Genomic DNA, 26,035 nt, shown 5'->3' with positions numbered 1-26,035 from the left:
TGCAACAAATAAAATATCAGAAGAGGGAGAACAAAAACCTTTAAAAAAAAAAAGTGTAATATTCATTTTTATTGTAAAATTTCCAGGGATCCTCAAAGTGCAGGTGTTCACGGAGACACAAAGACTTTGTAGTATAACCTTCATAAACTCACACTGGGACTGCACACTCATGTCATGTGCACGCATGCAAACATAATCACAAAAACCGTCATTCTAATGTGAAGCGTCTGTGGTATATACAAACCCAATTCCCAAAAAGTTGGGATACTGCGTAAAAGATTAATAAAAACAGACACAATGATTTGCAAAAGTCATCAGCTCATACATTTTTCACAATACAACACAGAAAACATGGAAAATGGTTAAATTGAGAAATTGTACTATTTCAAGAAAAAAAACAAGCCAATTTTGTATTTGATGGTAACAAAACACGTGTGTGGCATTCCTTCACCTTGTAACAACAATTTGTAAATGTTTGGGAACTGAGGAGAGCATCTGCTGGACTTTTGTGAGAGGAATGTTCTCCCATTCTTGTCTGATGTAGGATTCTAACTTTTTCCATTTGATGATGCATCAAATGTTTTCAGCTGGTGAAAGGTTTGGACTGCAGGCAGGTCAGTTCAACATCTGGACTCTTCTGCTCCAAAGCTGCTGTAAGAAATGCAGTCTGAAATATGAAAGCACTTCCTTGGAAAAAAAGGTTGCCTGGATGGGACCATGTGTTGATCTAAAACCTGTATATACCTTACAGCACTGATGCTTTCCAGATGTGAAAGCTGCCAGTTCCATAGGTGCTAAACCACCTCCATACCATCAGAGATGCAGGCTTTTTAACTGACCCAGAGAAGACAGCAGTGTTTCTGGATCATGTTCACATTTGGCTTCTTCACAAACCTCGACATGCAGTGATTTCAGTGACAGAATTGTGTCAAAGATCCCAGGCATGCGACGTAGACGTTTGCCTTATCCCTTGCCCACAGAAATGTCTCCAGATTCTCTGAATCTTTTGATGATGTTATGAAAACAATATATTCAAAATCTTCATTATTTTAAGTTGAGGGAAATTATTCTAAAATTGTAGATGCAGTTTTTGTTTTTTGCAGATATGCAAAACTCTGCCCCTCTAAGATGTAGTTTATATACTCAGACTGTTCCCAATTAACCTAATGAGCTGCAAAAATGTTCCTCCTGCTGTTTCCTTTTAGTACCACTTACCTTTAAAGCCTTTATTGCCACCATGCAAACTTTTCTGACATGTCATCAAATTTTTAATGATTAAACATTTTTCTTCAAACCCTACATTTTCTACATTTAAACATTTGAAGTGTTCTCTGAAAAAATAAAAACTGGTTTGTGTACTTTCCAATTGATTGCATTCTGTTTTGTTTTTTACATTTACTCATTGCATTGTTTTTGGAATGGGCTTTGTATACTGAGTTGTAGATGTCTCTTGCATTTATGTGCAGCCCTCGATTTTAATATAGCACAAATTACTAGACTTAGAAGCAGCAAGTACAGAAGCTTATGAAGTTGTGTGCTTATTTGCTTAATTTATAATTCATGAAATCTCATAAAAGTCTCTTTAGTGCAATTAGCTCTCATTGTATTACTAAATAAACCACTGAATATCATGAACTGTTACATTTTTCAAACTAGTGACTGTTGCAGACTGGCCAACTATCTATCTTAGTGCTGATTAATACACTTACTCTAAAATCAGTGAAGTCGTTTATCATTCTTCCTTTATAGGTTGCCATTTTATGCACAATTAAAGTGATCAGAAATGCTTTATTTGACAATATCTGGATGGAATTTCTGATTAGGCATCCAGATGCCCATTTTCAGCAACTAGTAACAAAAAAAATCAAAGTTTTTGAAGTCATAAACCTAATTAATCACTAGAAGAAAAAAAAAAAACATCTCCACTTTCTACATCAGAAAAAGCACATGTCGATTTGGTTAGTTGTGTGTCTGAGTTTAATTATACATTTAAAATGTCAAAAATAAAAACAGACTTCAGAAACTTCTATAAAAGAATATGCCTTTTTATTTGGAAAATATCTCACACAAAATATCTGTGCACACCTCTGGATACTGGAATAATTGAGGTGAGGGAGAAGGACTATTGTCCATTTACTTGATAAAAGTCGGATGGACAGAAAGGCTGGAATTCAATAAATATCCCAGCAGTGAGTGAGACAGTGTTCAAGAGTTTTTATGTGGGAAACCGACAGAAAACTGAAGATTTCCTACAACAGTGTGTAATCCACATTTCACAGTGACCTGTGACCTTTCACAAACTCTGGAGAGAGGAGAGAATGAAGTGACAGGCTCTGGTGCACAACTGAGCAAGAAGACATGAAGATCAGTGTGTCTAATTTCAGAGACAGATGTCTTGTACGTCCTCAACTGGCACATTCATAAAATCCTCTCCGTGTCAACATCTGCAGTGAAAGGATTCTCCAGGATTTTTTTTTTTTTTTTTTTTTAAGGAAAATATTAAAGGAACAGAGAGTGGACAGCTGTACTCAAGTTTTCCTTTTTTCTTTGACCTGTTTAATTCAAGAATGTTTCAGACTCTTGGATTTTACGTACTGAAAATATGCCTTAAAAAGTTTAATCTCATAGCACATTGAGGCTATACCTCAAATAGGCCTCCTTGGTGTAGATATTTGTTGTTAGGGTACTGTAACGCATGATTTTTAAAAATAAATTCATCAGGAATAAGTAAAAAAATTGTTTTAAAAAAGGGCAAAAGTGTTTTTGTAGCAGCTGTGTGACGTCCTTAAAAAAATCTGAACAGAAGCAGGGATGAGAAATCAAATGCTTCAGTGACACCTCATCCCTCTGTGTTATCCCACAGTATAGGCAACTCCCCAGTTGCATGTTTTATATAATGCGAGTGCAGCTTTGCCACATCATCAAAGCCCATATCACAGTCAAAGCACTCCCATTCCCAGTACTTATGGTCCCTGTGCACGTTTCTTTCCTGTGACTCTGCCTCGTCCGGCTCGTTTCTTGTTTTTGATTGTACGTCTCCTGATTTGGACTCGTCAGATAGATCAGCCAAGCTAGCTTGCCTCAAAATCTTAAAGTGAAACACCGGTTCTCCACAGTCTGACTTGTCAGATCTGTCACGATCCTCGATCTTCTCACATGGGCTTTGTAGCCCTGTTTTCTGTGTGCTTTCCTCCTCCTCTGGTCGTTCTTTTAAGTCTGCATTCATTTCTGGCTCTTCTTCAACACAAGGGAGAAGAGCACTTCTTTGAATCAAACCTCCCAGGTTCACAGAGTTGGTATGATGCTGTTTTTGATGCGAAATTACCTTTCCGGGGTTGGAGAAGCTCTGCTTAGCTCCGCCGTGGTTGCTGAAGTGACTTGTGGGTTGTGCAGACGTGCGGATGCTCCCGTGCCTGTGATAGTGATTTTGCAGGTGTTTGTCTAGTGACGCTTCATCTCTAAAGCCGCGTGTGCAGCTCAAACACCAAAATGGATTCTGTTTATGTAGCTCAGCGTGAGCCAACCACAGCCCCGCAGAAGCAAAGTCCTTGTTACAAGTATCACATCTGTGAGGGGCTGATTTTAATGAAATGCTTGCTCTGTGAACTCTCAGGTGGGAGATTAGCCGTGTTCGTCTGATGAATAGCATCCCACAATCTGGACACTCGTACTGGCGCAAAATTGACTCGTCCGGAGGTTTCGCTGATGCAGAGGACTCGTTTTCGTGCAGCTGTTGGTGTTTTTTGAAAGAAACCAGGTACGCGTAAATCTTTCCACAGATCGAGCAAACATAATCTTTTCTAGGTGCATTCTTCACTGAGGCAGTGGAAACTCCAAAGCTTTGAATCGGGTCTGAGGTCCCTGTTTGGGCTGAATCGCTCTCATCACACTCAGCTGTATTACCAGTCATGCTTTCATCTCCATTTTCTCCAGCATCTTCTCTCTCTGGCACTATTTCTGCTACCATGTGGTCTTCAATCTTTGCTTCCTCCTCTTCCAGAGCATGCTGGTGCAGGTGAGTCTCGTAGTTTTCCCACTGTGTGAACTTCAGCCCACAGTCCTTACATTCAACTCTGTGCTCCTCATCTACAAAGGCAAAAAAAAAGTTATTAAGTACAGTAAGTATTGGTACTGATTAAATGTTTAGTGTAAATTGTGAACATGTAGTATCATGGTGACATGCTGTTAAGCAAGGGTGCAGTAAACACTAATAATAATAATAATAATAATAATAATAATAATAATAATAAAATGTGTTCGCATGCTATGACTCACTCTCATCCACCTCTCCTCTGGTTTGCGATCGTACATCTTCTGATTCAGACCCATCAGATAGTTTGGAAACCTTTGAGTGACACACAGGCTCTGTACAATCAGACTCCACAGAGCTGTCTCGCTCTGCAGTCATTGCATCCTCGCCTGGGCCTTCAACTTCACTTCTCTCCACATTGTCTTCTTTTCTCGTCTCCTCTTGCATGTTTGCATTTGTTTTATCTCCTTTAGAGGTCCTCTTCCTGTGGAGACGCTGGTGTTTTTGGAACGAAACCCGGTATTTATAATTCTTTCCACAGGTCACACAGGTGTAACCCTGTCTAAGTGTATTTCTCACATCTTCATCTCTGCTCTCTCCATCGTCTGCTCTCTCAGAGACTGTTTCTGCTGTCCTGTCCTCTTCCATCGGAGTTTCCTCGTCTTCCACGGCGTGCTGGTGCAGGTGAGTCTCGTAGAGCTCCTGCTGTGCGAACTTCAGCCCACAGTCCTTACATTCAACACTGAGTTCTTTATCTGCAAAGAGCAACAGGAGAAAATTTAAGTACAAAAAATATTGACATGGATTAAATGTTTAGTGTAAGTATGAAGAAGTAGAATAAACCTGTTATGATTTTATAAATTATTTTAGACAAATGATCGTTCTGTTTTTCATCATCTGAAAGTTTCTCTCAAATTCAGGAGGACAGCTCAGTCACAAAGTTTCCATCTGATGTAAAGCAACCAACTGACCAGAGTCTGTGGAAAACTTGCACAATTTTTAACATTACTCTGTTAAAATTTTAGCAGTTTAAAAACAACAATAAAAAAAACAACAAAACAAAAATAGCACAGGTTGGACTCCACTTAAGTATTTCAGGAGAAGAAAAGTCGGTGTTTTTTGTTATGTTTTTCTATCATTTTTGAGGACCTATTTTAATATCCCACTATCCAGTCAAGTCATCTGAGCTAGGTTCTTTACATGTTTAAATATTTGATACCACAGCTCTATAAATATAAACCCTCAGGAAGGAGTGTAGCTCAAATTAACATTCAGCGATAGATGCTTGAAGTACTTAAAATTGTTGGATGTCCAGCCTCTGACAGCAGATCTGGAATCCTGTAGAAACCAGATTTTAATTTACAGCTTCTGACACACAAAAGTTCCTGTTAAATTTAAGATCATGTTTTTGCTCATTTTCCCATTTTATAAGAATTTAAACTGAATCATGCAGCAAGTAGATTTTTCTGCACAGAAAGAACAGATGTGTGCTGAATGCCGTTACAACACAAAAACACAAGTTCATGATTCCACCTGTGGACACAGATATGTATTTAAGGAGAACAACATCAAAATCCTGAGAATTACATATTTTGTGACTGGAAACACTTTTGAATAACATTTGTTTTATTAACACTGAAGACAAACAATTGAGGTAAGTGAATGTGTTGCACTCACTTAGTCTGATTATGTATTATGTTCTTGCAAAAGAAATAAACACTGTGGTGGAGAAGTTATGGTTTCTGTTTAGTTTAATAGCCGAATGATTCAGCATCACTGGTGAGATGATTCTTGATTAAGAATTCTATCGTAGCAATAATTTAATATAAATGTGAAAATGCAATTTATCAAACTGCCTCAAAAGTTACAGTGCTTACATTTATTACATCACTTGTCATAGAAACAAGAAAACTCCAAAACTTTAGAGATTAGGAAAATAAACTGGGGTCTGCATTTTTACACCCAAATTTCAGCTGCACACTAGATTTAAGAACTCAGAAATTAATCATTCAAACACTAAAAAGAACTCATCTGTTCACAAATACAAGTAAATGACTGTAATTTGCCATCTTAACCAAATAATAACATACTTTATATTTTTCTCAGCTCTTTTGTAAAGCAGTCAATTTTAAAATACATGGAGTAGAGCAATAATTATATTATAGCATTAAAAATATAATTTTGATAAAAGAGCTTGCACATTACAGACAAATAAAATTCGATTTGGTAATTACCAAAACTTAATCTACAGCAGCTGTGGCATAAACCTTACACTGGGTTGTGGTCTAATAAATTTCGTAAGCATGCTATCTCACCTTGTAAATAAAAAGCACCATGTGAAATTTAGACTCTTAATCTTAAATCAGGAAATCTTAGAATGTATTATAGACTCTGGCTGCCAAATTTAAGCATGGATATAAAGAATTTATATTGAGGAAAATCAGAGCGATCATCATGACAAACTTTGGATGTAATATTAAAAGGAACTTGTTATTTACAAACAAGTTCATTTAGATTTGGTGCAATAGTGTCATAGCTGGATGAAACAGTGTTTTTTTCACCTGAAATTGACACTTTTAAAGAATATTTTGAGCCTTTTGTATGAAAAATTGTACATAAAATCTCAGTTCCCTGCCTGTAAAACAACAGCATTTCAGATCTGTCAGTAAAACAAATATTTTAGGGACTTCGAGCAAATTTCTTTCAAAGAAAACTAAGGCCAGTAGAGACCTGGAATTTTGCTTACTTCCTGTTAATAAGTATAACTCCCCTCTTTGAATTATTTTTCAGGCAAACTTGAGATGGTCAGCTTGGAGACGTGTGAAGAACTGGCATGTCATCACCTAAGATCAGAATCCGAACACTCTTATTACCACTTATCTATGTGTGTGCATGTTCGCATGCTATGACTCACTCTCATCCACCTCTCCTCTGGTTTGCAATCGTACATCTTCTGATTCAGACCCATCAGATAGTTTGGAAACCTTTGAGTGACACACAGGCTCTGTACAATCAGACTCCGCAGAGCTGTAACGCTCTGCAGTCATTGCATCCTCGCCTGGGCCTTCAACTTCACTTCTCTCCACATTGTCTTCTTTTCTCGTCTCCTCTTGCATGTTTGCATTTGTTTTATCTCCTTTAGAGGTCCTCTTCCTGTGGAGACGCTGGTGTTTTTGGAACGAAACCCGGTATTTATAATTTTTTCCACAGGTCACACAGGTGTAACCCTGTCTAAGTGTATTTCTCACATCTTCATCTCTGCTCTCTCCATCGTCTGCTCTCTCAGAGACTGTTTCTGCTGTCCTGTCCTCTTCCATCGGAGTTTCCTCGTCTTCCACGGCGTGCTGGTGCAGGTGAGTCTCGTAGAGCTCCTGCTGTGCGAACTTCAGCCCACAGTCCTTACATTCAACACTGAGTTCTTTATCTGCAAAGAGCAACAGGAGAAAATTTTAATTACCATGTAGATTATTATGGCAGCCTGTGTTTTACATGGAAAGTCTGAGTAATATTTTATTTTGACAGTTTGAGATAAATTATTCTATGTTTCAGCAGGGATTAGAAAGTGATCACGTCAGCAAAAAAATGTGCAAAACAAAAACAAAAAAAAACAACCCCAAAACCAAAACTCAAATAAACTTAAATAGGAAATTAAAAAAAAACAAAACAAAAAAACAACCTAAAATTAAGCATAAAAATACTGATTTCCAAGCACTGACAGTAAAGACATCTTTTAGCACCTCCTGATTACACTGATGTATTCAAATATTTTCTTGTTTGCCACTGAGAATTTTTTTTACACTGATTTTAGATAAGAAATCTGATTTAAACCTACACATTAGGTTTTTGAGAGTCACGTTGCCATTTCAATATTTTTTAATAACAATATACTGACACTATATCTGGGATTTAAACTATTTGCCACCAAAATTGTTTTTTGTGTTTTTTTCTTAAAGACGACACTGGAGTTGCATTTAAGCATATTTCTATCAATTTAGCTAAAAATAAAAACAAGCATGCTCAGGGTGCTCAGAGATGTTTGAGGCACTGGATTTTACTGCACATTCATTTCTCTTTGCAAGAACCAACAGTGGTCACTCATCATGCTCTGACTCAATTTTCCCTGATATCAGTTTTTCATCACTTTCATATTTTGATTAAATCTTTAGCGGCACTTATCGCTGACATCACACAGATCTGGTGGAGAAAATGTAGAAAGTGCATCTTCAGTGACATTCTGGCACTCATTATCTGATATACTTTCAGCATGTTTATCCACAAGCTCAGCACTATTAACAGCTATGTGACTGCCAAGAAACAACCTGCTTGAATGCTGCTGATTCAGCTGGTTTACGTTTCCTTTTGAACTCATCATATAAAGCATCAGTTCATGTTCATCAGGAACAAGGAAATCACCTTTAGTGCACTGATGTCTTAAACACTGAAATCCATCTCCATTTCTGTCCAGTCCTGTTATCCAGTGAATCAGTGGAACATCATAACGACAAAAAAGGTGAAGCTAGAAGAAAACAGCTCTCATATTTGGAGTCAGTAAGTGAAATTAGTGGAAGTACAGGTGAAAGAATCCCAGGAACAAAATGTTTGTTGATCAGTGCTACAGCAGGCACTGCAAACATCTTTAAATTGGAGGAAGCTGGACCTATATCACTGCAGAGCCTTAACTAATATGATCAACAACACATGCTTTTACTTATTTGTACATTGTTTTAGTAGCAAACTATTAGTTTGCTCCTAAAAAACTTTTAGTTTGCTCCTTTGACACATCAAGGTGTTCTATTTAATACATGCTAGATATGAAATGTAGTAATGCGAGAGCAATTTATGTCACCCGCATATTGGCATATTCATAAGCTAAGTAATCGTGAAATGGGAAACAACAATATTAACAACCCAGACATGACTAGAATATGCAGACTGACTGAATTAATCACACAACCATTAATCATGGCAAAAACAAGTTCGTTTATTTTCAACTTCTTTGACTTCTAGGAATAAAAAACAAATAAATATAACAAACTACTCAGAACTATACTACAAGAACATAACTGCTAATTTAAGTAATGAATATTTTATCACACAATAGAAATAACACTATAAAGAATCAACAGAGGAGCTTATAAATCAGTTAATGCATAATGCATTGTACAAAGCATACAATGAACGTAGTATAGTTTATAATAATGGAAGTGACCAAGTGATGTTAGACAAGAATTTTGTTTTTTCTACCAGGTTATGTAAAGAGTACGCATTGCTGAATTTCAGGTTCTTTATCTTTCTGTAAAATATGCAAAACGTCAATCATCCTTCAACAAAACATCAGTTCTTAACAAAAACAGCAGCAAAATTAGCACATGCGTGTGGCGCAACATTGTTTAGCATGTCTTTCTACACTTTGCAAGTAGTGTGTCAACAGCATTTTTCATTTCTCTGGGCAATTTACATGCATAAATTTATCTGAAAATGAAAGACAGTGGTCCCCAAAGAAATTAATCAAGTTCAATTTACATTCACAACAGGTCAATTTAAAACAGCAAAAAAAAAAAAAAAAAAAAAAAAAAAAAAAAAAAAGAGATCTATGACATCAGTGCTCCCCCCCCCAAAAAACAACACTGTGTATTTTCAAATTTGTACCACCACCAGCCAGATCATTAAAGCTACCTCTTGCACAGTGAAGCTCTTTCGGGTGCTGTCTGGTTTTCAGCACCGTTTTGATTTGTGGTGCAGGTCAAAATAGAACTAACATCAACTTAATAACGGGATAGAGTGATCTCTGTTACCGATTTTACCTGCCAGTTCTGCTCAGCATATACTAGTCCAGTGTTACATGTTTAAGTACAACGAATCTCAAAAACTATACGAACAAATTAGGAACTATTTAGCCGAAGTAAAAGGTGCAAAAAAGAAATTTTCTAACAAAGATTTTTAGAAGTTTCAGAAAAGCCAGCATCTATGTACAGAGTCATTGTTTCAGGTCTTTTCAGGTTTCTTTGCTTTAATTCACTCTGTGGGTGTGTTCAATATAATGCTGGTGCAAATCAGTTTCTTGACAAAAAGTAGTTCCACATTCAAGGCAGGTAAGGCCATTGGAATCTCCTGCAGAGACAGCAGCAGGAGCATCGCTTTGTCTTTTGTAATCGCTGATACATTCCTGGTGATGCTCAATGAGGTCTTGGATTTCACGGAAGGTCCTGGGGCAAACGGAGCAATGGTATGAGTCACTGCTGCTGCACTGCTCCGTTTTGTGTTTCTGTAATTCGGTCGGTGAAAGAAAGGCTTTGCCACAGTGTTGGCACTTATGGCTACTTTGTGACTGGCCCGCTGAGTTGAGCGTAGGCCGAATCACTTTAGAAGATGGGAAAAACTTTTCTCTGTTGTCAGCAGCGGGGGGATTGGGTTTTAGAGGCTTTGAGGTCATAGCAGCACTCAGTCTATAGCGTACTTCATTCGGCAGACGGCAGCGGACTTCGTCGTGCCAAGCAAGGTGCTGATGTAGCTGATTCTCAGTCCAAAAGCCTTGGCAGCACAGAGCACAGGAGTAAGGCCGACTCTGTGCCTTTGCCTTATGGGTCCCTAATTGTTCCTCCGTTTGGAAAGCTTTCCCACACTTATCACACTTGAAGAAGCATTTGGCTGTGTTCTCCGATACACAGCTGACTTGTGGAGGAACCTCAGCTGCAGCTCTAGGAGTTTGATTATCCGGTTTCGACTCCTGCTTCACATCCAGGTAAACTCTCTTAAAGTTGGGGGCGCCTTCAGAAATGCCCCATTCCCTGGAGTCTGGACACAATTTCACAGGAGAATCCAATGTGATTTTCATCCAATCTGTGTCAACTGTGCTACTTTTTAACATCACACTGGTGTTATCTGCTGCTGATGAATCTCCAGTTTTCCTCATCTCACTACTTGAGGCAACAGGCTCTTTTTTTCTACGCAAAGCAGCTTTGCGTTTGCCTTTTGTGCTCTTTGCGTGGGCCTGCCATTTGTGAGCACGTAGTCCTCTTGCTTTAGTAAAGGTCATCGAGCAGAGGGGACACTGGTGAGGTTTTGGCTTTAGTGCCAGTAACACGGCATCACTCTCACTGCAATTTATTTTGACTTGTTCTGGAGCCTGGTCAAACGCCTCGTTTCCCGTCTCTAAAGTTTTACTGTTCTTGGCTGGAAGTGAATCTTGCACAAATGTCTTGCCTGGTTCGTTGCTGCTCAAATCTGGCTCTGGTACAGCTTTGCTTTGACATGGTGGATTAAACATCTGGTGGCGCTGCAGAACGCGGTGATTAAAAAACTGTTTGCCACAGTTTTTGCACTGAAAAGTTCCATCTACGGTTTTGTGGTTAAGAGATTTCAAATCATCATCTTTTAGCAGGGACCGCGAAGATTTCTTTTCTTTGTGCCATCGTTTGTGGGAGCCCAGGGCTGAGTTAGACATGAACCGTCTCCCACATTCAGAGCAGTGAAACAGTCCTTTACCTTGCTCTTCTTGTTTAGGTTTTTTTAACATTGTAGAAATGGCCAGTTTGGATTTTGGTAAAGACCTGTAGCCCTCAGCATGAATTCTTTTGTGAAAATTTAAAGCCCCAACTACTGAAAAGCTTCTGTCACATTTTTTGCATTTGTATTTCATATTGGATGCAGTTGGGTTTTCCAGTTCTCCTTCACCTGTGTCATTTTCCATCTCTGGTTCCATGCCATCCATTTCACTCTTTACTGGTGTACGTACCTTTGACTGGTCAGAGCTTTCCCATGTGCTAGCATCCACGTTGCCTTCGCACAATCTTAGAGCATCATCGTTTTCTGTATTTGCAACGACTTGATTGTCTCTTTTAATGCACAGTTTCTGATGAACCCTTAAAGAGACCTTGCTGTTGAAATGTGCAAGGCATGTAGCGCACTGTAGATCCTCCAGTGTGACTCTGGACCACGATGATGATGGAGAATGCCCACTCTCATAGCCATGGCTTTTCATATGAAACTGCAGTGCTTTGGCCCGTGAAAACAACTTCCCACAGTCAGGACAGCTGTAGGTGTTCTTTTTCAGCTGTTCAACTTGATGCTGAAAAGACTTGATGGGTGGTGGGAGCAACTGGTCATTATGCACTACCTGGTGTCTAAGGAGGCTGGAAAAAAGGCGAAATGACCTGTTGCAGAGTTCGCATTTGTGATTTCCATTTTCATGCTTTCGCATGTGCAATGTCATGATGCCTCTGTGCCGAAATTTTCTGCCACACACCGGACATGCAACCTTCATGCTAGAGCGTTGGTGTCCATTAACAGAGGATCCCGGGACACCTTTTCTCAGCCTCAAATCTGCACACTCTGTCGGATTTTGCTTGTGGTGTGAGAAAGCACCTAAAGACCAAAAACCCTTTCCACACTGCTCACAATGATAGATCTTTGGGCCCAGTAGGGTTTTCTTTGGATTGTATTCTTTCTTACTGACTGAAATATTTTCCTTTTTTTGTGCAGAGCAGGTTTTCATATGGTTAAACAGGCTAGCTGCATGCAAATAAGACATTGTGCAATCTGGGCACTGGAACTGTTTTCTTTTGGGATGATGCAACTGATGAGAGACCAAAGCAGACAAACGAGAGAAAACTTTGCCGCATTCACTGCACGTCAGATTTTTCTTCTCTAATCCCTCCACCTCCTGAAATGCATCGCTGCTTGGCATCTGACCACCGTGGGTCTGTATGTGATGGCAGTGTGCCTCAAAGCTACTTGCTTCATGACCACAAGTGTCACATGTGTAAAAAGGCGCTGACTGACCTTGTGCCTGTTGTCTTCTCTTATAAACGCCATGCCACATTCTGTGAACACGCAGCGATGAAGAACTAGAAAACCAGCGATAACACTCTGGACAATCAAACCTGTCTTCTGCTGATTTATTCTCAGCTTCCCTCGCTATCAGTGCAATCGGCTCATCAGCCTGCTCAAAATCAATTTGTACAATTTTCAAGTCCATTTCTGGTTTGGAAACAATATCACCGTCATCTCTTCCCTCCTGATCGGATTCACACACCAGCTCCAGGTCAGGATTCAGATCTTGGGGTGGCTCATCCTCAGACTCACTTGCACTGATCACCTGTACGTTAAAGTCACCAGGGTTCATAACTTTCCATGTCTTCATCAGTCTCAACTATGTACAACTCTTCAGTCATGTTGGTCGGAGGCAAACTGTCCAGCTGCACTTTTCCTTCTGTAGACGTTTCCAAGTCAATCTCTGGTCTTCCGCTTTCTGCCATTTGGTCTTGAGGTAGAGAGGAACACATCTGGGCCTCCTTCTCAGTTTCTCTAAAAACATCTGTGTGATGAAGCTGATGAGAATGAAGTGCCGAAGACCTGGAGAACTTTAGCCCACAATCTTTACATTCAAATGCCTTCTTCTGTAGCTGGCACAGCTGATGGTGAAATGACTTTGCTGGGGTTTCGTCACTGTGTGCAGTGCGCTGATGCCTGTAGTAGAATGTAAGAGTCATGAACACTTTTCCACATTCCTCACATGGGAACCTTTTTGCAGAATTATCAGCATGATTGGCATGCCATCGCTGATGGTTAAAGAGAGCAATATGGCCACTGAAACCCTTTTTACACTCGCTGCAGTAAAACTCGTTGCAGTTCTTCTTTGGCTTTTGTTTCATTTCTTCAGGAGAGCACTGACTATTGCGGCTAAATCTCTGATGAGTCTTAAGTCGCATCAGGGCAGAAAAAGCTTTCCCACATGAGCATGTAAAAACCTTTTCAGAATAATCCTCCGTTTGACTTTCACCTGCTTTTGTTTCTGCTAATGACTCCCCAGCTGGAATTGCATCTCCTGAACTCCTGTTTCTGGGCTTAATCAACTTTTCCTCATGACAACGACGATGGGCATCAAGAGCTGAAGCACGAGAATAATTTCTCCCACAAGATTCGCACTGAAACGACTTCTTTTTCAAATGCTGAAGGTCATGAAAAACTGATTTGGAGGGTTGTCTGTGTGAGCGCTGATGGTTGAGAAAGTGTCCAATCACACCATAAGATTTCCCACAGTCCTGACATTCATAAGTTTGTTGCTTTGCTATGGCAGCATTAATCCGGATACCAGTCTCTTTTTGAGAGATCTGATCATGGTTCTTCTCCATATGCAAGTGGTATTCACTCAGGTCAATAAATGAGGCTGAGCATAAAGAACAAAAGTGAAGCGCTTCATTGTCCTTTTCTCCATCATGTAACTCATCCATGTGCTTGTCCAAATACATGCTTTCTTGTGGATGTTCACGCAAATGCTTCAAGAAGGCTGCCTCCTCTCTGAAGCCTTCTCCACAATGCTGACAGCAGAAAACCCCACTCCCTAAAAATAGAAAAGGGGAAAAGAGGAGGTCAAAGCCACTCCTGTTTTCAGAGAAGAAAAAAGAAAGGAAATTTAAAAACAAAACAAAACAAAAAACAGAGGCGCAAACATGTCTTTATTTTAAAGTAACTTGAGCTTACAGTATAATCACACAACTGCACAATTTCCATATAAAACAAAGAAATGATAGGAGAAAAATAACACTTATTAAAAAAACAACAACAAAAAAGTGTCATTACTGAGGTGCAAATACACTGCTTAGGGCTAAAATACCTTGAAGATGAATTATTTTGTTATTTAATACAGTTGCATTTTTTTTTTTTTTTTTTTATAAATAGACATGGTAAATGGTTACCAAATGTCCGCAAAGCACCTGCGCACTGTGGACAACCATGTTTAAATAAAATCTCATTTAATGTCAACTCATATTTAAACGTTTAGAGAATTAATAAGTAAAGGCTGTGTTTTTCAACAAAACTCAATCCAAACAGATTTTTAACGCATATTTCTGAAATTTAGAGCAGTGAACCACAACTGTTACTCTGTAAAGTGCAGTGCTTCTTATGTGTTAAAAACATGTCCCTATTGAAGCTTTTCTTATGGATACAAAGGAATAGTGACAATCTGCCTGCTGACCTGCTGAAACTTTAGTCTGATGTCTCAACAGCAAGAAGTCGAGGCGTAAAAGTAGTGAAGATATTCTGCTTCCACCTACATATACACGTAAAAGCATACTAAATGCTTTGGGTGGAAACAGCCAAGAGAAACTGTATGAGTAGTATTGTTTGCTGTCTAAATAAATATTTCCTATTGATCTAAAACAAAACACAAGCAATGCTTTAGTCGTTACACAACCATGCTCAGGAAAACAAAACTTCCTTCCGTTGATTGCTAAAGTTTGTGTACTGATAAAACAATAATCAGAAAAGTCTAATTTAAAACTAGTTCCAAATCTAAAATCCGTTTACGTTAATCTTCTATTAAGAGTGCCAGATTGTTAAAGCAAATGAAATAAATACCAAGGGAAAGATTATTATTGGGGAAGAGAACCTGGAGATACCGCAGATTGAGCACTTCCCTATTTATGGCCTGGCCAAACATTTATATTATTCAGTAGGATTACAGAGAAAGCATGTTTCCGGCAATACATAGATTTGCTTCTGGCAATGCCCTGATTCAATGTCATAAGACTAGATTATTAAAGCGGTCACATAATTTTCGATCCATATGGCTGAGTATTAACTTTGACCAGGGCTGGCGCTGTTTGTTCAATACGCCCCACTGAAAATGCTGGGAAACCTTTAACTCGAACTGGTAACTTTATATTTGTTACTGGTGTTAAAAGAGCACTTTTTAAATCTGCCTTCAAGTCAAATATTTACATTTTCCTATTGATGGAGTGCAGGAAGACAATGCACAGGAACGCACTGATGCTGTGTTAACGTAAATGTTTAAGTCACGGCCTGTTGATGGGTGCTTACTGTCAGCGGTTTCTTCAGTCGATGAACCGGCGTTCTCTTCAGGTGTCCCTTCGTCAGCATGGCGTTTGTTTTCAGCTCCGTCCTCTACGCTGGCCGAGGAAGCAGATCCCTCCATCTTGGCGTGGCTGCTTGGTGGCGCTAGTGCTTGTTAGCTTAACAGCGCCACCGTTGTTTTTTTTTTTTTTTTTTTTTAATACAAATTATTTTTTACCACTCAGTCAGCTCCACGGGAGTGAAAACAGTGTGTAATATAAGTCTAGTTCGCTAAAATATAACGGAGAAGTATCATTAACCGTTTTAATAATGCGGTTGGTGTACATCTAAAGGCGAGCTGTAGTCAGAACACCTGCGCAGTGCGCCTATCCTTCCCCTCAGCGGAAGTGTCTTCTTCTTCTCTTTTATTTGCCTCAACACGAAGTTATCACCCTGCAGCGACGCCAGTGGTGGTAGTGGTGCATTACTCTGACAAACAAACGCCCTCACAAACTTTTCCACTTGTTGCAGAAGAGGAGGAGCTGTTCTCCACTAAAACTAAAGTTACATATATACTGCAGTTGATTGGAACTAGTTACCTATTTGAAAAGATTTTTAAAAAAACACCTTAGAGAATAAAATATATTTACTTATACTAATTGATCAACAGTACACAGGGTTAAAGTTTAATTCGGTGACCTGTGAAATTTTAGGGTCATGTATCAAATACATTTTTGATATATTGATATTTCAAAAAGCCAGTCCATTCATTTTTAGCTCTTTTTTGCACACATTAAAATCTGAGCAAATGTTTGAAAATGAATATCTCAAAGACTACCATGTATAAAAGCCTGAAATTTGTTCTAGTCTTTTTTTTCTCCTTTAATCTTAGTCAGAGTAAATGGATATCACAAGTGGTTATCCTCTTCAAAATTATTTTTGGATGGCTTTTTTGCCTTTATTTGATAGGAGAGTATTGCACAGGAAAACTGGAAACACACCAAAGGACCTTGGGTCGGACTTAAACCCAAACAGCTGCATTTAACCATGGGGAATATGGTTGTCTGCACAAACAGGTAACCTAAAGTGGCCTAGTTGTTTGCACCATACAACTGAATCAGCATCAATAATTTGGGACAGATAATATTCATGTCTGAATACTGGGTAGTTAAAATGTGAAAAAAGAAGCAGTCCTGTAAAGTCCCATATTTGAGTATACACTAATACAAAAAAAATACAAAAAAAAAAACCCTGTCACACTGTAAAAGACAGTTTGTGAAGTTTTTTCAATTTATTTCACAATAATGCAAAATAAATAATCTATAATATTTTTAACACTACATTCCTATGTCACTAAAAACAGGGAAATACTATTTTCATTCAATTTTTATGCTGCATTAAGCAAATATGACAAGTTGCACCAAATAAACAAAGCATGGTTAAGTTTCTAGATGTTCTTTGGGAGAGTAATTTTGGTAAATACTTTTCATTTTTGACACCCACTTTGTAAGCATGCACATTGCCCTTCAGGAGCCTCCAAAGACCACGGAAATTTTCAGGCTTTTAATTGTTAATGGTTTTTGAGATATAATTATGTTCAAAAATTGCAATTTCAATGTAAAAAGAAAAAGCTTGAAAGTGGGCAGATTGAACTTCTAAAAAAAAAAAAATCTAGAAAAGTATTTGGTATATGAAGATTTCATTACACTGTCAAACTTGGACGCTAACCCCGTCCAACCACCCAAAAATCACACCACTAAACAAGAGTATGTGAATGGCTGATAAGAAACTAAAAGTATCTCTTTAATTCTCATACTAATCATGTCATCTCAGTATGGTTTTTAATCTGTTTATCCAGTGCTCTTATACATTTGTTTATTTACGGCATTTACTCTGGCACTTCACTACTGACTGGTGGAACTGAAGCTTAGGGCAGCATGGTGGTGAGGTGGTTTGAAACAGTTGCCTCACAGCAAGAAGGTACTGAGTTTAACTCCACCACCTGGGCCCTGTTTCAGGAAGCCGGTTTAGTGGAAAAACTGAGTAAGTATACCCTGAGTTAACGAAAACTCTGGGTTTTCGGTTTCACAAAGCGAGTTTAGATTAATTCTGAGTGAGTTACTATGACGACACACTCCGTGAAGCTAACCTGCCCCCTAGCAGGTTTACTTCAACTAACCCTGACGTTCTCCGCCTCTTTGTCGGAAACCTGACTGTAGGAAGTGTCAGACATGGCGTGCCCCTTCCTTGAAGAGCCAGTAGATGTTGAAGCCCAAATTCTCCGCAGAGCTCTCCGCCGGGAGAGAGTGATTAGAGCGCGTTCGGACATTTTATCATTTCCTGATGATTTTCTGTGTGAACGTTACCGTTTGTCAGCACAATCTATAATTTATTTGAATAACATCCTCAGGCCTAATATTGCTCATGTGACACATCGCGGACATGCTCTCAGTTCTGTACATATTATTTTTATTGCACTTCGGTTTTTTGCAAACGGGAGCTTTCTGTATAATATTGGTGACGCTGAGCACGTTTCCAAGGCTACCGTCTGTCGGGCAGTCAGGAATGTTACAGTTGCACTGAAACGTCTCCTGTACTCGTTTGTGGTGTTCCCCGGTCATAGACCCACAAGATTTATCAAAGAGGGATTCCACAAAATTGCAGGTATCAGGATGAACAAAACTTAATTTATGATGTGGTGATACTTGAACTACTACTTAAATTTTACATTTATTCTCACGGTTCCCAGGCGTGATTGGCTGTATAGATGGCACTCACATTCCAATCATTGCTCCTTCAGTAAATGAAGGAGACTATGTGAACAGGAAGTCTTTCCACAGCATTAATGTACAGGTACATAGTTCCCTGTAGCATTTCAAACTAACAAATTATTTCATTATAGTAATGGATGCTAATTTGTGTTCTCTGCACTGTGAAGATCATATGTGATGCTGCCAACATTATCACAAATGTGGAAGCCAACTGCTCAGCCTCTGTGAGTGGTGGTGGTGGAGGACCCCCACCTGTTTTTCGGGCCTCCGCTTTTTTTTCTGTTGGCTACAACGGGTCACATTTGAGCATACAGAGTAAGCAAATATGTACTTGTAATGTGCTCAGATAATTTCAATAAGTGCTTACAGAGGGGAAATTAATGTAGCCTCTAACTGCAATTGATTTACAAACAGACCAAGCACTATGGCTCATAATACAATTACACCTTACCTGTTTGGACTATATTTTTATATTTCATTTTTACTTGCTGCCAGGGACGTTTGGGGCCTGTTGGGTTGCACCTGCGCTCAAATCACGTCACAAAATAAAATGTATGAAATAAAAAATAAAATAAAATATAATAAAATAACGTGTTAAATGGGTGGAAATCCCTAGATCAATGTTTAAATTAACACTCACGCATTGACTCTGTCGGCTATGTTTTGCCATGCATGCTCCCTTTCTTTTGCAGCTGAGGCTGTGTTACTTTTTTTCCGCGGAATTTGCATGTTATCGGCATATGCTGCCATCAGAATTTCAGCCTCAAGCACTGTAAAATACATTGACCGCGCCTTCTTTCCCTCCGTCTCCATGGTGACTCGCTTAATCTGTGCTCCACTAATCAGGGCTTTATGTATCCTCGTGCGCGCGCTTAACTTGGGGTTAAAGCAACTCCGCGTTGACTGAACTAATTGTTATCAGCCTTTCTGAAACCGAATATTCCGAGTTGGACAGTTCGGGGTTACTCAACCCTGAGTATCGTTTTTCACTCTGAGTTTTCTAAACCGGCTTCCTGAAATAGGGCCCTGGCCAATTTCCACGACAGAACATTGTAACTTTTTTTCTTACTGCATCAGTCCTCAAGAGATCAACACATTTTAAATAATTCATACAGGAATATGTTTCATGACCTTGTTTCTCGTACACGTTTTATCTGGGGTTTTTTTTTTTCCAAATAAGTTAATAAGTTTATTCATTGAAGAAGGAGTTAACTCAACCCATCATTCACCGAGTCATTTTCATCGTCTCATTCGGCATTAAATATCTATTTAAAGGCTCCTACAAGTAGTAAATCTTGCTACTCCGGGTCTCTAAACTGTGAAAAAGATTACAATGTAATGATTAAACATAGAAAATCACAACAAATAAAGCCTATAATGCAAAACATATTTTCATGGGTTATGCACGAACCCATACAGCTTTCCATTATTCAGTGACCTAATTCCTGGGGAGGAAAAATAAATCTGATAGCACATGTTCAAAATTGATCCTACCCTGTCATATTAAGGTTAAGGAGTTCCCTATAATAGCAATGTCCAGGTGCTAATGCTGGTTTATGCTAACTGTGAAGTACTGCACCACACAAGTTTATAATCAAAGGCAGGTTTTTATTTTAATCCAATATGTAGACATCATGGGAAAAATCTTCCATGCTAAAACAGTGGATAGAGGTAGAAGGGCACGTTTCTGAATCGATGAATGTTGAAATGCACAGGAAGTTGTTTTGCTTTTCCTTCTTTTTGTGGCTTTTTTTTTCATTTTATTTTTACATATGAACCATTTGTTTATTTCTACAGCAGATAGCAGTAATGAATATTGTCAGTCACTTGGCGGGCCACCAGAGCTAATCTAATGCCCATTTTCATAACGGAAGGAGATGTGATGATGTACTCACCTAGATCTACTGTTACGGAATGAGATCATTCATTATTCACAAAAAAACAAAAACAAAACATTTACGCACTAAAAAGTGGAATTAATTTTTACAAACGTGGGTACATTCCAATCTGAAATACTTATTCTGGTAAGAGATGCAGACTGGACCAATTGAAGCAAAAAATTATGTAACCAATTATTTTCCTTTCTTGCCACTGTAAAAAAAAATGTTAATGACAAAACATCACATAAGTCTAACATTTCTTACAAAATGAGCTATTGGTCAGCAGTCATTAATTGTGTAAAGGTGCCAATTTGCCCCATCCCCAATGGCCACCCCAAGTGTTGCAGTTACAGAAAACTCTTACTGTGAAATCACAATTACATATTAGAAATGGTTTTGCGTTTTACTCGTCGCATATTTGGACCAGGCCAGTGGCCCTGTGATCACAAGTGCTCCCTAAGAGGATTATACTGTATGTGTACAGTTTTTTTTCCTTGTTATGTTCTGACAAATCTAATCTGTGAGCACAACAATCCCCCTCACTTCTCCAAAAGCAAAAACACATTTCTTTACAGTATCTTTGAAACAGTTGCTCTGCATTTTGGGAGGGAGGTCACATTGTTGAGTCTACCTTAATAAGCACAAACTAGGCCTAGGATACCAAAGACAGCAGACATGCAGACTGTACTCATAAAAAGGCACACAGTATACTGTACATGAAGAAACACAGTACAAATGATTCAGGACATATGACCGGAACTAGAAAAGTACTAATATTATCTAAATCTAAAGGTCATTGGCAATAAATGAAATGTAGACCTTACAGTAGAACCTCATTAATCTAGAAGTATTTGGATATGCATTTTAAAAGACAGCAAAACACTTTGAATGGCACGTGTACACACCCTTCATGTCAAAACACACCCTGACTGTGCAATCTAATCTGAAGCCAAAAGACTTAAAATGTGTAACAAGTGTACAGGCTAAACCATGTTTCACCTTCCCCATCTTTTTGCTGATGCTCATCCATGTGTGATAAATGAGGTTCCACCAAATAATAAAATTATTACAAAAACAAACAAACAAACAAACAAAAAACTAAAACTAAGTCTTGTTGCTAGAGTAGAAATGTCAAATCTCTCCTTGTGCATGTTGCAAGTAATGCATTTGTAGATCCAGCTCCCGAGGAAGAGAGCACCCGCATATCATGCACTGGAGAAGCCGTTCAGGGGCAAAAGGCAAACGAGATCCAAGTTTGTGAGTTTCTGTCCGCGGGGCAAGTTGAGGTAGGGACAGGGTCTGTGGCATGTGTGGCCTCTCGCTCATGACCGCCTGTGGTGTGAAAAAAATATTTGGGTGTGGAGGTCTTGGAAGTGCACCAACTGCGACAGAGTGAAGAGGGTGAGGGCCAGGCAAAGCAAGAGGAGGGAGCGGAGCAAGTGGAGGTGAGAAAAAAGGAGAAGGCTGATTTATGATTATTTGAGTGCCTGTTACCATTGGTTGTTGCTGCAGCTCCGGTCCATTCCCTGGTTTGAGTTGCCCAGAAAGCAGGGTTTGAGGACCCACTGGGTTGTTTTGGAAGCCCCATACTGGTGTTCCCATGCCCTGTCCAAAACGATGAGGCTCGTACTGAATGGAAATGGGAACCTTCTGTGTTGCTGTCTGTACATTGGCCCAGCCAGATGACGCCTGCTTTTGCTGCAGCTGAAAATCTTGATTATTTACTAACTTCTCCGTGGAGTTTATAGTCTTTGGAATTCCTGGTGGTGTTTGTATGTCCCATAAGGTGCTGCTGGCCCCATGAGAGACGGGACTGGAAATTGGCATAGCACTGCTTTGGTCTATTTGAGCTGAGGTGGATGCACCTGCTAAGCCAGAAGCCCATGGCTTTTGCGGCTCACAGCCGTTCCATGGCTTCTCTGGCTGGCTAACAGTCGAAGGTATTAATTGAGGATTACTCAAGTCCCACACTCTGTCCTCCTTCTTAGGAGGTGTTGACGGCTCCTTTTGTGAGGACACTGGGATAACTGACCATCTTGGCAGCTGAAGCTCTTGCCCGAGCTTACTTGGTGAGCCCTGTGAATTTACTAGTGGAGTAGGCCTGACACTCCACAGAGCTGCTCCGTCTATGTAGGAGGAGGGAACAGAAAATTCGTGTTGCACAGAACTTGTGGAAGCTAGCACTGTAGAAGTGGGAGTGCTGCTCCAGGAAACAGGCTTGTGCAGCCTGTGCTGCACCATCTCGTTCACTGCTGACGGGCTGGATTTTTTTGGCACGGACACCAGGTGAGAGGCGGCAACAGAAGACGTGCCGTCTTTTGTGTGTGCCGAATCTAAACTCTGAACAGACGTGGAGCCTGACTGACTTATCAGAGGAATATCTGCCCAGGATGAACTTGTCCGATGGTGCTGCTGTAGCACTGAGCTGTCAAACTGTGTCTGCTGGGGGGCTCCATGTTGGTGTTGCGATGATGGAACGGGCATTACTTCCCCACCATCTACCTTCCACTGCACTGGCTGAGGGTGTAGCTCGGACAGCCACTGCTCCTTTTGCTGCCTGCTCTGTAAATCAATGCGAGATGCATGCATGGAAGATGGCGGCTGTACTGCCCTCCTGTGGAGCTCAGCGTCTCTCACTACCGAAACCGGATAAGAAAGCTGCTGAGGAGTAGTCATCCCTGAGCCTCCTAAAGGTCTAGAAAATCCCCACACTGGCCTCCCACCCCTCCTCCCCCCCCCCCTCATCCTAGAGCTCATTGGGAAAGAACTGTACTGGCTGAAACTCTGCCGCTTACGAGCGTGGATCTTCTGGTGTACCAGCAGGCTACTAAACCACGAAAAGGTTTTGTGACACTCTTCACAGCGATGAGGTCTCTCTCCTGTGTGGGTGTTCATGTGATCACGGAGCAGATAAGCTAACCCGAAGCTTTTGTCACACTGGTCACACTTGTGAGGTTTGTCACCGTTATGTGACAACATGTGGTGCTGCAGCTGGATCTCGTCGCTGTAGCCTTTGCGGCAGCTGGTGCAGCGGAATGGTTTTTCCTGATGCAGCTTTTGATGCGTTCTCATGTTCTGCAGGAAGGCAAAGTCCTTCCCACAGTCTGAACATTTGTATGGCTTCTTGCCTGTGTGAATGATGAGATGCTGCTGTAAATAGCTACTGAATCTAAAGCCCTTGCCGCACACTTTACACTGGTAAGGCTTGTCCTTGGAATGTATGCGCATATGCAGTTCCAACACTGAACGGTGGCGGAAAGTTTTTCCGCACTCTGAACACTTGTACGACTTAACACTTATGCTTTCGCTTTTCCACTTCACCTGCACATTATCACTGGTTAATGGAGTGAATTGTTTTTTAGGTGGAGCAGCCAGTCTTTCTAAATACTGTGAAACAGACTTGTGGACACTTAAAAGATGCACATTTAAACTGGACTCGTCCCGATAAATGGACGGACAGTGTGGGCAGGTGTGTCCCTTATCCCAGTACTTGTTCACATCCTTTGGGAGTCGGGGTGATCTCTCCAGCTTTTCATACTCGGCTTCATGAATGAGCATGTGGGCTCTCAGGTTAGCTGGTGCACAGTATGTCTGGGGACAAAGGGGGCAGTTAAATGTGCGTTTTGGTTCCTCGCTCTGGTGTGCGTTCTCCTTTCCCGGCCCTCTTACCTCCTCCTGTTCGGCAGCAGGGGCCTGCTTACTGGTCTGTGCACTACAGGAGTTGGTTTCACGCAGTCTATGCTGGCGGCAGTGCGCCTTCATGTTCTGGGCAAAAGCAAATTTTTTCCCACATTCGGGGCAGCGGAAGGGCTTCTGCCCTGTGTGCAGATACTGATGCTGATGAAGGAGGCTGCTGTACTTGAAAGTCTTACCGCAGATGTTGCACAAGTGAGAGCGGCTGTTGTCGGTGTGCTTGCGACGATGGTCTTCCATGACGGAGTAGTGTTTAAAAACCATGCCGCATTCGGGGCATTCATAGGGCTTTAGGGCGGCGTGACACCTCTGGTGGAAGCGCAGGGCTGTAGTGTTTGGGAAAGTTTGACTGCACTCTTGGCACGTAAAGGCGCTCTCATGAGAGTGGGTCATCATGTGCTTAGTGACGGAGACCTTAAACTGGAAATCCTGGCGGCACAGGGGGCAGTGGTAAGGCTTTTCTACTGTATTGCTGCAGTTGTGATCCCTCAGCTGGCTGACTGTGGAGAATATCCTCTCACACTCTGCGCACTGAAAAATGCCCTCCTCCATCGTTTGCACCTCCTTTTTTGGAGTGATGAGCTGCGGCTCCTCACTCTCCCTGTGTTCGTTTCGGTGTTTGATGAGGCTGCTGCGGTGCTGAAAGGTAAGGCCGCATTCTTTGCAGGTGAGGGGCGTGAGCTCGTCCTCATGCGCGTGAAAGTGCCGGTGGAGGTTGAACGTCTCGCGGCGGGTGAACCTCTTCCCGCACTCTTTGCAGACCAAGCGGCACTTTTTCTGCTTAGCAGTCAAATCAGTATCCACTCCTCGGTCTGCCTCCTCATCGTCTTCAACCACATCCTCTATGCCGTCCACTTCGCCCACAAAATCCTCATTCTGTGGTTTAACTGCGCTCTTCTCCTCCACATGTGGCTCTTCTGCATTTGTGGCAATGTCACTGTCAACACGCTTGTCCTGCCGCACCTCTTCAGCATCCTCACAGACACTGTTGAGGTCTGCAAGAGAAAAAAAACACACACAAAAACAACAGCACAGTAACAAGTTAGAAAACAAACAGTCTGACAAACTGCATGCAGCCACCCTAGCATATGCATCATGAGCGTCTTTAACAAGCAGCGGTGCAGGGCTGATGCTTCGGAGTGCTGTGGTCAATAATGTCAGCAGAACTCACAGTGCAGAACAGAACCAGCAGTGAGAGCTACAGCTCAGGTTAGCCCCGGAGGCTAAAGCTAACGGTAAAATACATCAACAATGTTAGCATACCACACTTATCGTTTTCCTCCGCGTGCGTCTGTGCTTCTTTGCCGTCATCTTCAGTCTCGGACCAGTCGAATGGACGCTGGTCACTGCCACTGGCCTCGGCCATTTTTTCAGCCGCTCTCAGGTCCTCCGGTAAAATGCATGTCGTTTTGTCGGCTCCAGCACCGGACTCGACAGTAACCTCCGAATGGCTGGCAACACAACCGCCGCCGTCGCTGCCAACATCAGCTCTCTGCTCATCGTTGGGGCTACCCCCGGTTTTATTACACGTATTCTCATCTTTCTGCCGTGCACTGCACCCCGACTCCACCGCCTCGGTTTTCTCCCCACATGTTTCCACCTCCTCCTCGGCTATTTTCTGCCGTTTGGGAGACTTCGCTGGGTCTGCGGCGGCCATGTTTCACCCATGCACCCCCTTGTCCAGACCAGAGCACACAAGGATCATGCTAGTCAGGAATCAAATTTCCGGTCGAAACTTTCAAAATAAAACGGTAATTACGCTCAGCACGGCTCACTTCATCGTTTCGGTAAATATATTTTGAAACGTTAAATCATGCGTTTCCTCTTTACTACTGTTTTGGAGTTGTTTTTATAAACACTTGACA

General features: G+C 40.9%; 2 protein-coding genes across 5 annotated transcripts; both read right to left on the bottom strand.

The window, feature by feature from the left end:
* Window positions 1-1,720: 1,720 nt before the first annotated feature.
* Window positions 1,721-16,285, bottom strand: LOC120722107 (zinc finger protein 91-like). 3 transcript variants are annotated; one of them, XM_040012926.1, is made up of 5 exons: window positions 15,854-16,261; window positions 7,279-7,454; window positions 6,945-7,194; window positions 4,276-4,785; window positions 2,034-4,086 (listed from the first exon to the last, which is right to left on the bottom strand). In XM_040012926.1, the coding sequence occupies exons 1-5, from the start codon at window positions 15,966-15,968 to the stop codon at window positions 2,840-2,842; spliced, it is 2,298 nt and encodes a 765-aa protein (XP_039868860.1). In that variant the 5' UTR covers window positions 15,969-16,261; the 3' UTR covers window positions 2,034-2,839. The 3 variants fall into 3 exon arrangements, with proteins under 3 accessions (XP_039868861.1, XP_039868860.1, XP_039868859.1); XM_040012925.1 differs by having other exon boundaries at window positions 6,945-7,454; window positions 15,854-16,260; XM_040012927.1 differs by lacking the exon at window positions 4,276-4,785 and having other exon boundaries at window positions 1,721-4,086; window positions 6,945-7,454; window positions 15,854-16,285.
* A 4,031-nt stretch (window positions 16,286-20,316) lies between these two features.
* Window positions 20,317-25,850, bottom strand: zgc:66448 (uncharacterized protein LOC327401 homolog). Of its 2 annotated transcripts, XM_040013021.1 has the most exons (3): window positions 25,434-25,850; window positions 21,972-25,165; window positions 20,317-21,809 (listed from the first exon to the last, which is right to left on the bottom strand). In XM_040013021.1, exons 1-3 carry the CDS (start codon window positions 25,825-25,827, stop codon window positions 21,609-21,611), a joined length of 3,789 nt encoding a protein of 1,262 aa, XP_039868955.1. In that variant the 5' UTR covers window positions 25,828-25,850; the 3' UTR covers window positions 20,317-21,608. The 2 variants fall into 2 exon arrangements, with proteins under 2 accessions (XP_039868955.1, XP_039868954.1); XM_040013020.1 differs by having other exon boundaries at window positions 20,317-25,165.
* Between the last annotated feature and the right edge of the window lie 185 nt (window positions 25,851-26,035).

This window comes from Simochromis diagramma, unplaced genomic scaffold (genome assembly GCF_900408965.1).
Source record: "Simochromis diagramma unplaced genomic scaffold, fSimDia1.1 OVJJ01000618.1, whole genome shotgun sequence".
NCBI lineage: Eukaryota > Metazoa > Chordata > Actinopteri > Cichliformes > Cichlidae > Simochromis > Simochromis diagramma.
The sequence above is the reverse complement of the archived record's forward strand: the minus strand, read 5'-3'. Positions and strand labels throughout refer to the sequence as shown.

Excerpts from the sequence above, each read along its gene's own strand:
- LOC120722107 (XM_040012925.1), bottom strand. The coding sequence starts at position 15,968 with ATGGAGGGATCTGCTTCCTCGGCCAGCGTAGAGGACGGAGCTGAAAAC. Across the intron at positions 7,455-15,853 it reads GACTGAAGAAACCGCTGACA|ATAAAGAACTCAGTGTTGAA; the intron begins GTAAGCACCCAT and ends TGCTCTTTGCAG. Across the intron at positions 4,087-4,275 it reads CAGAGGAGAGGTGGATGAGA|ATGAGGAGCACAGAGTTGAA; the intron begins GTGAGTCATAGC and ends TTGCCTTTGTAG.
- zgc:66448 (XM_040013020.1), bottom strand. The coding sequence starts at position 25,827 with ATGGCCGCCGCAGACCCAGCGAAGTCTCCCAAACGGCAGAAAATAGCC. Across the intron at positions 25,166-25,433 it reads GGAGGAAAACGATAAGTGTG|ACCTCAACAGTGTCTGTGAG; the intron begins GTATGCTAACAT and ends TTTCTCTTGCAG.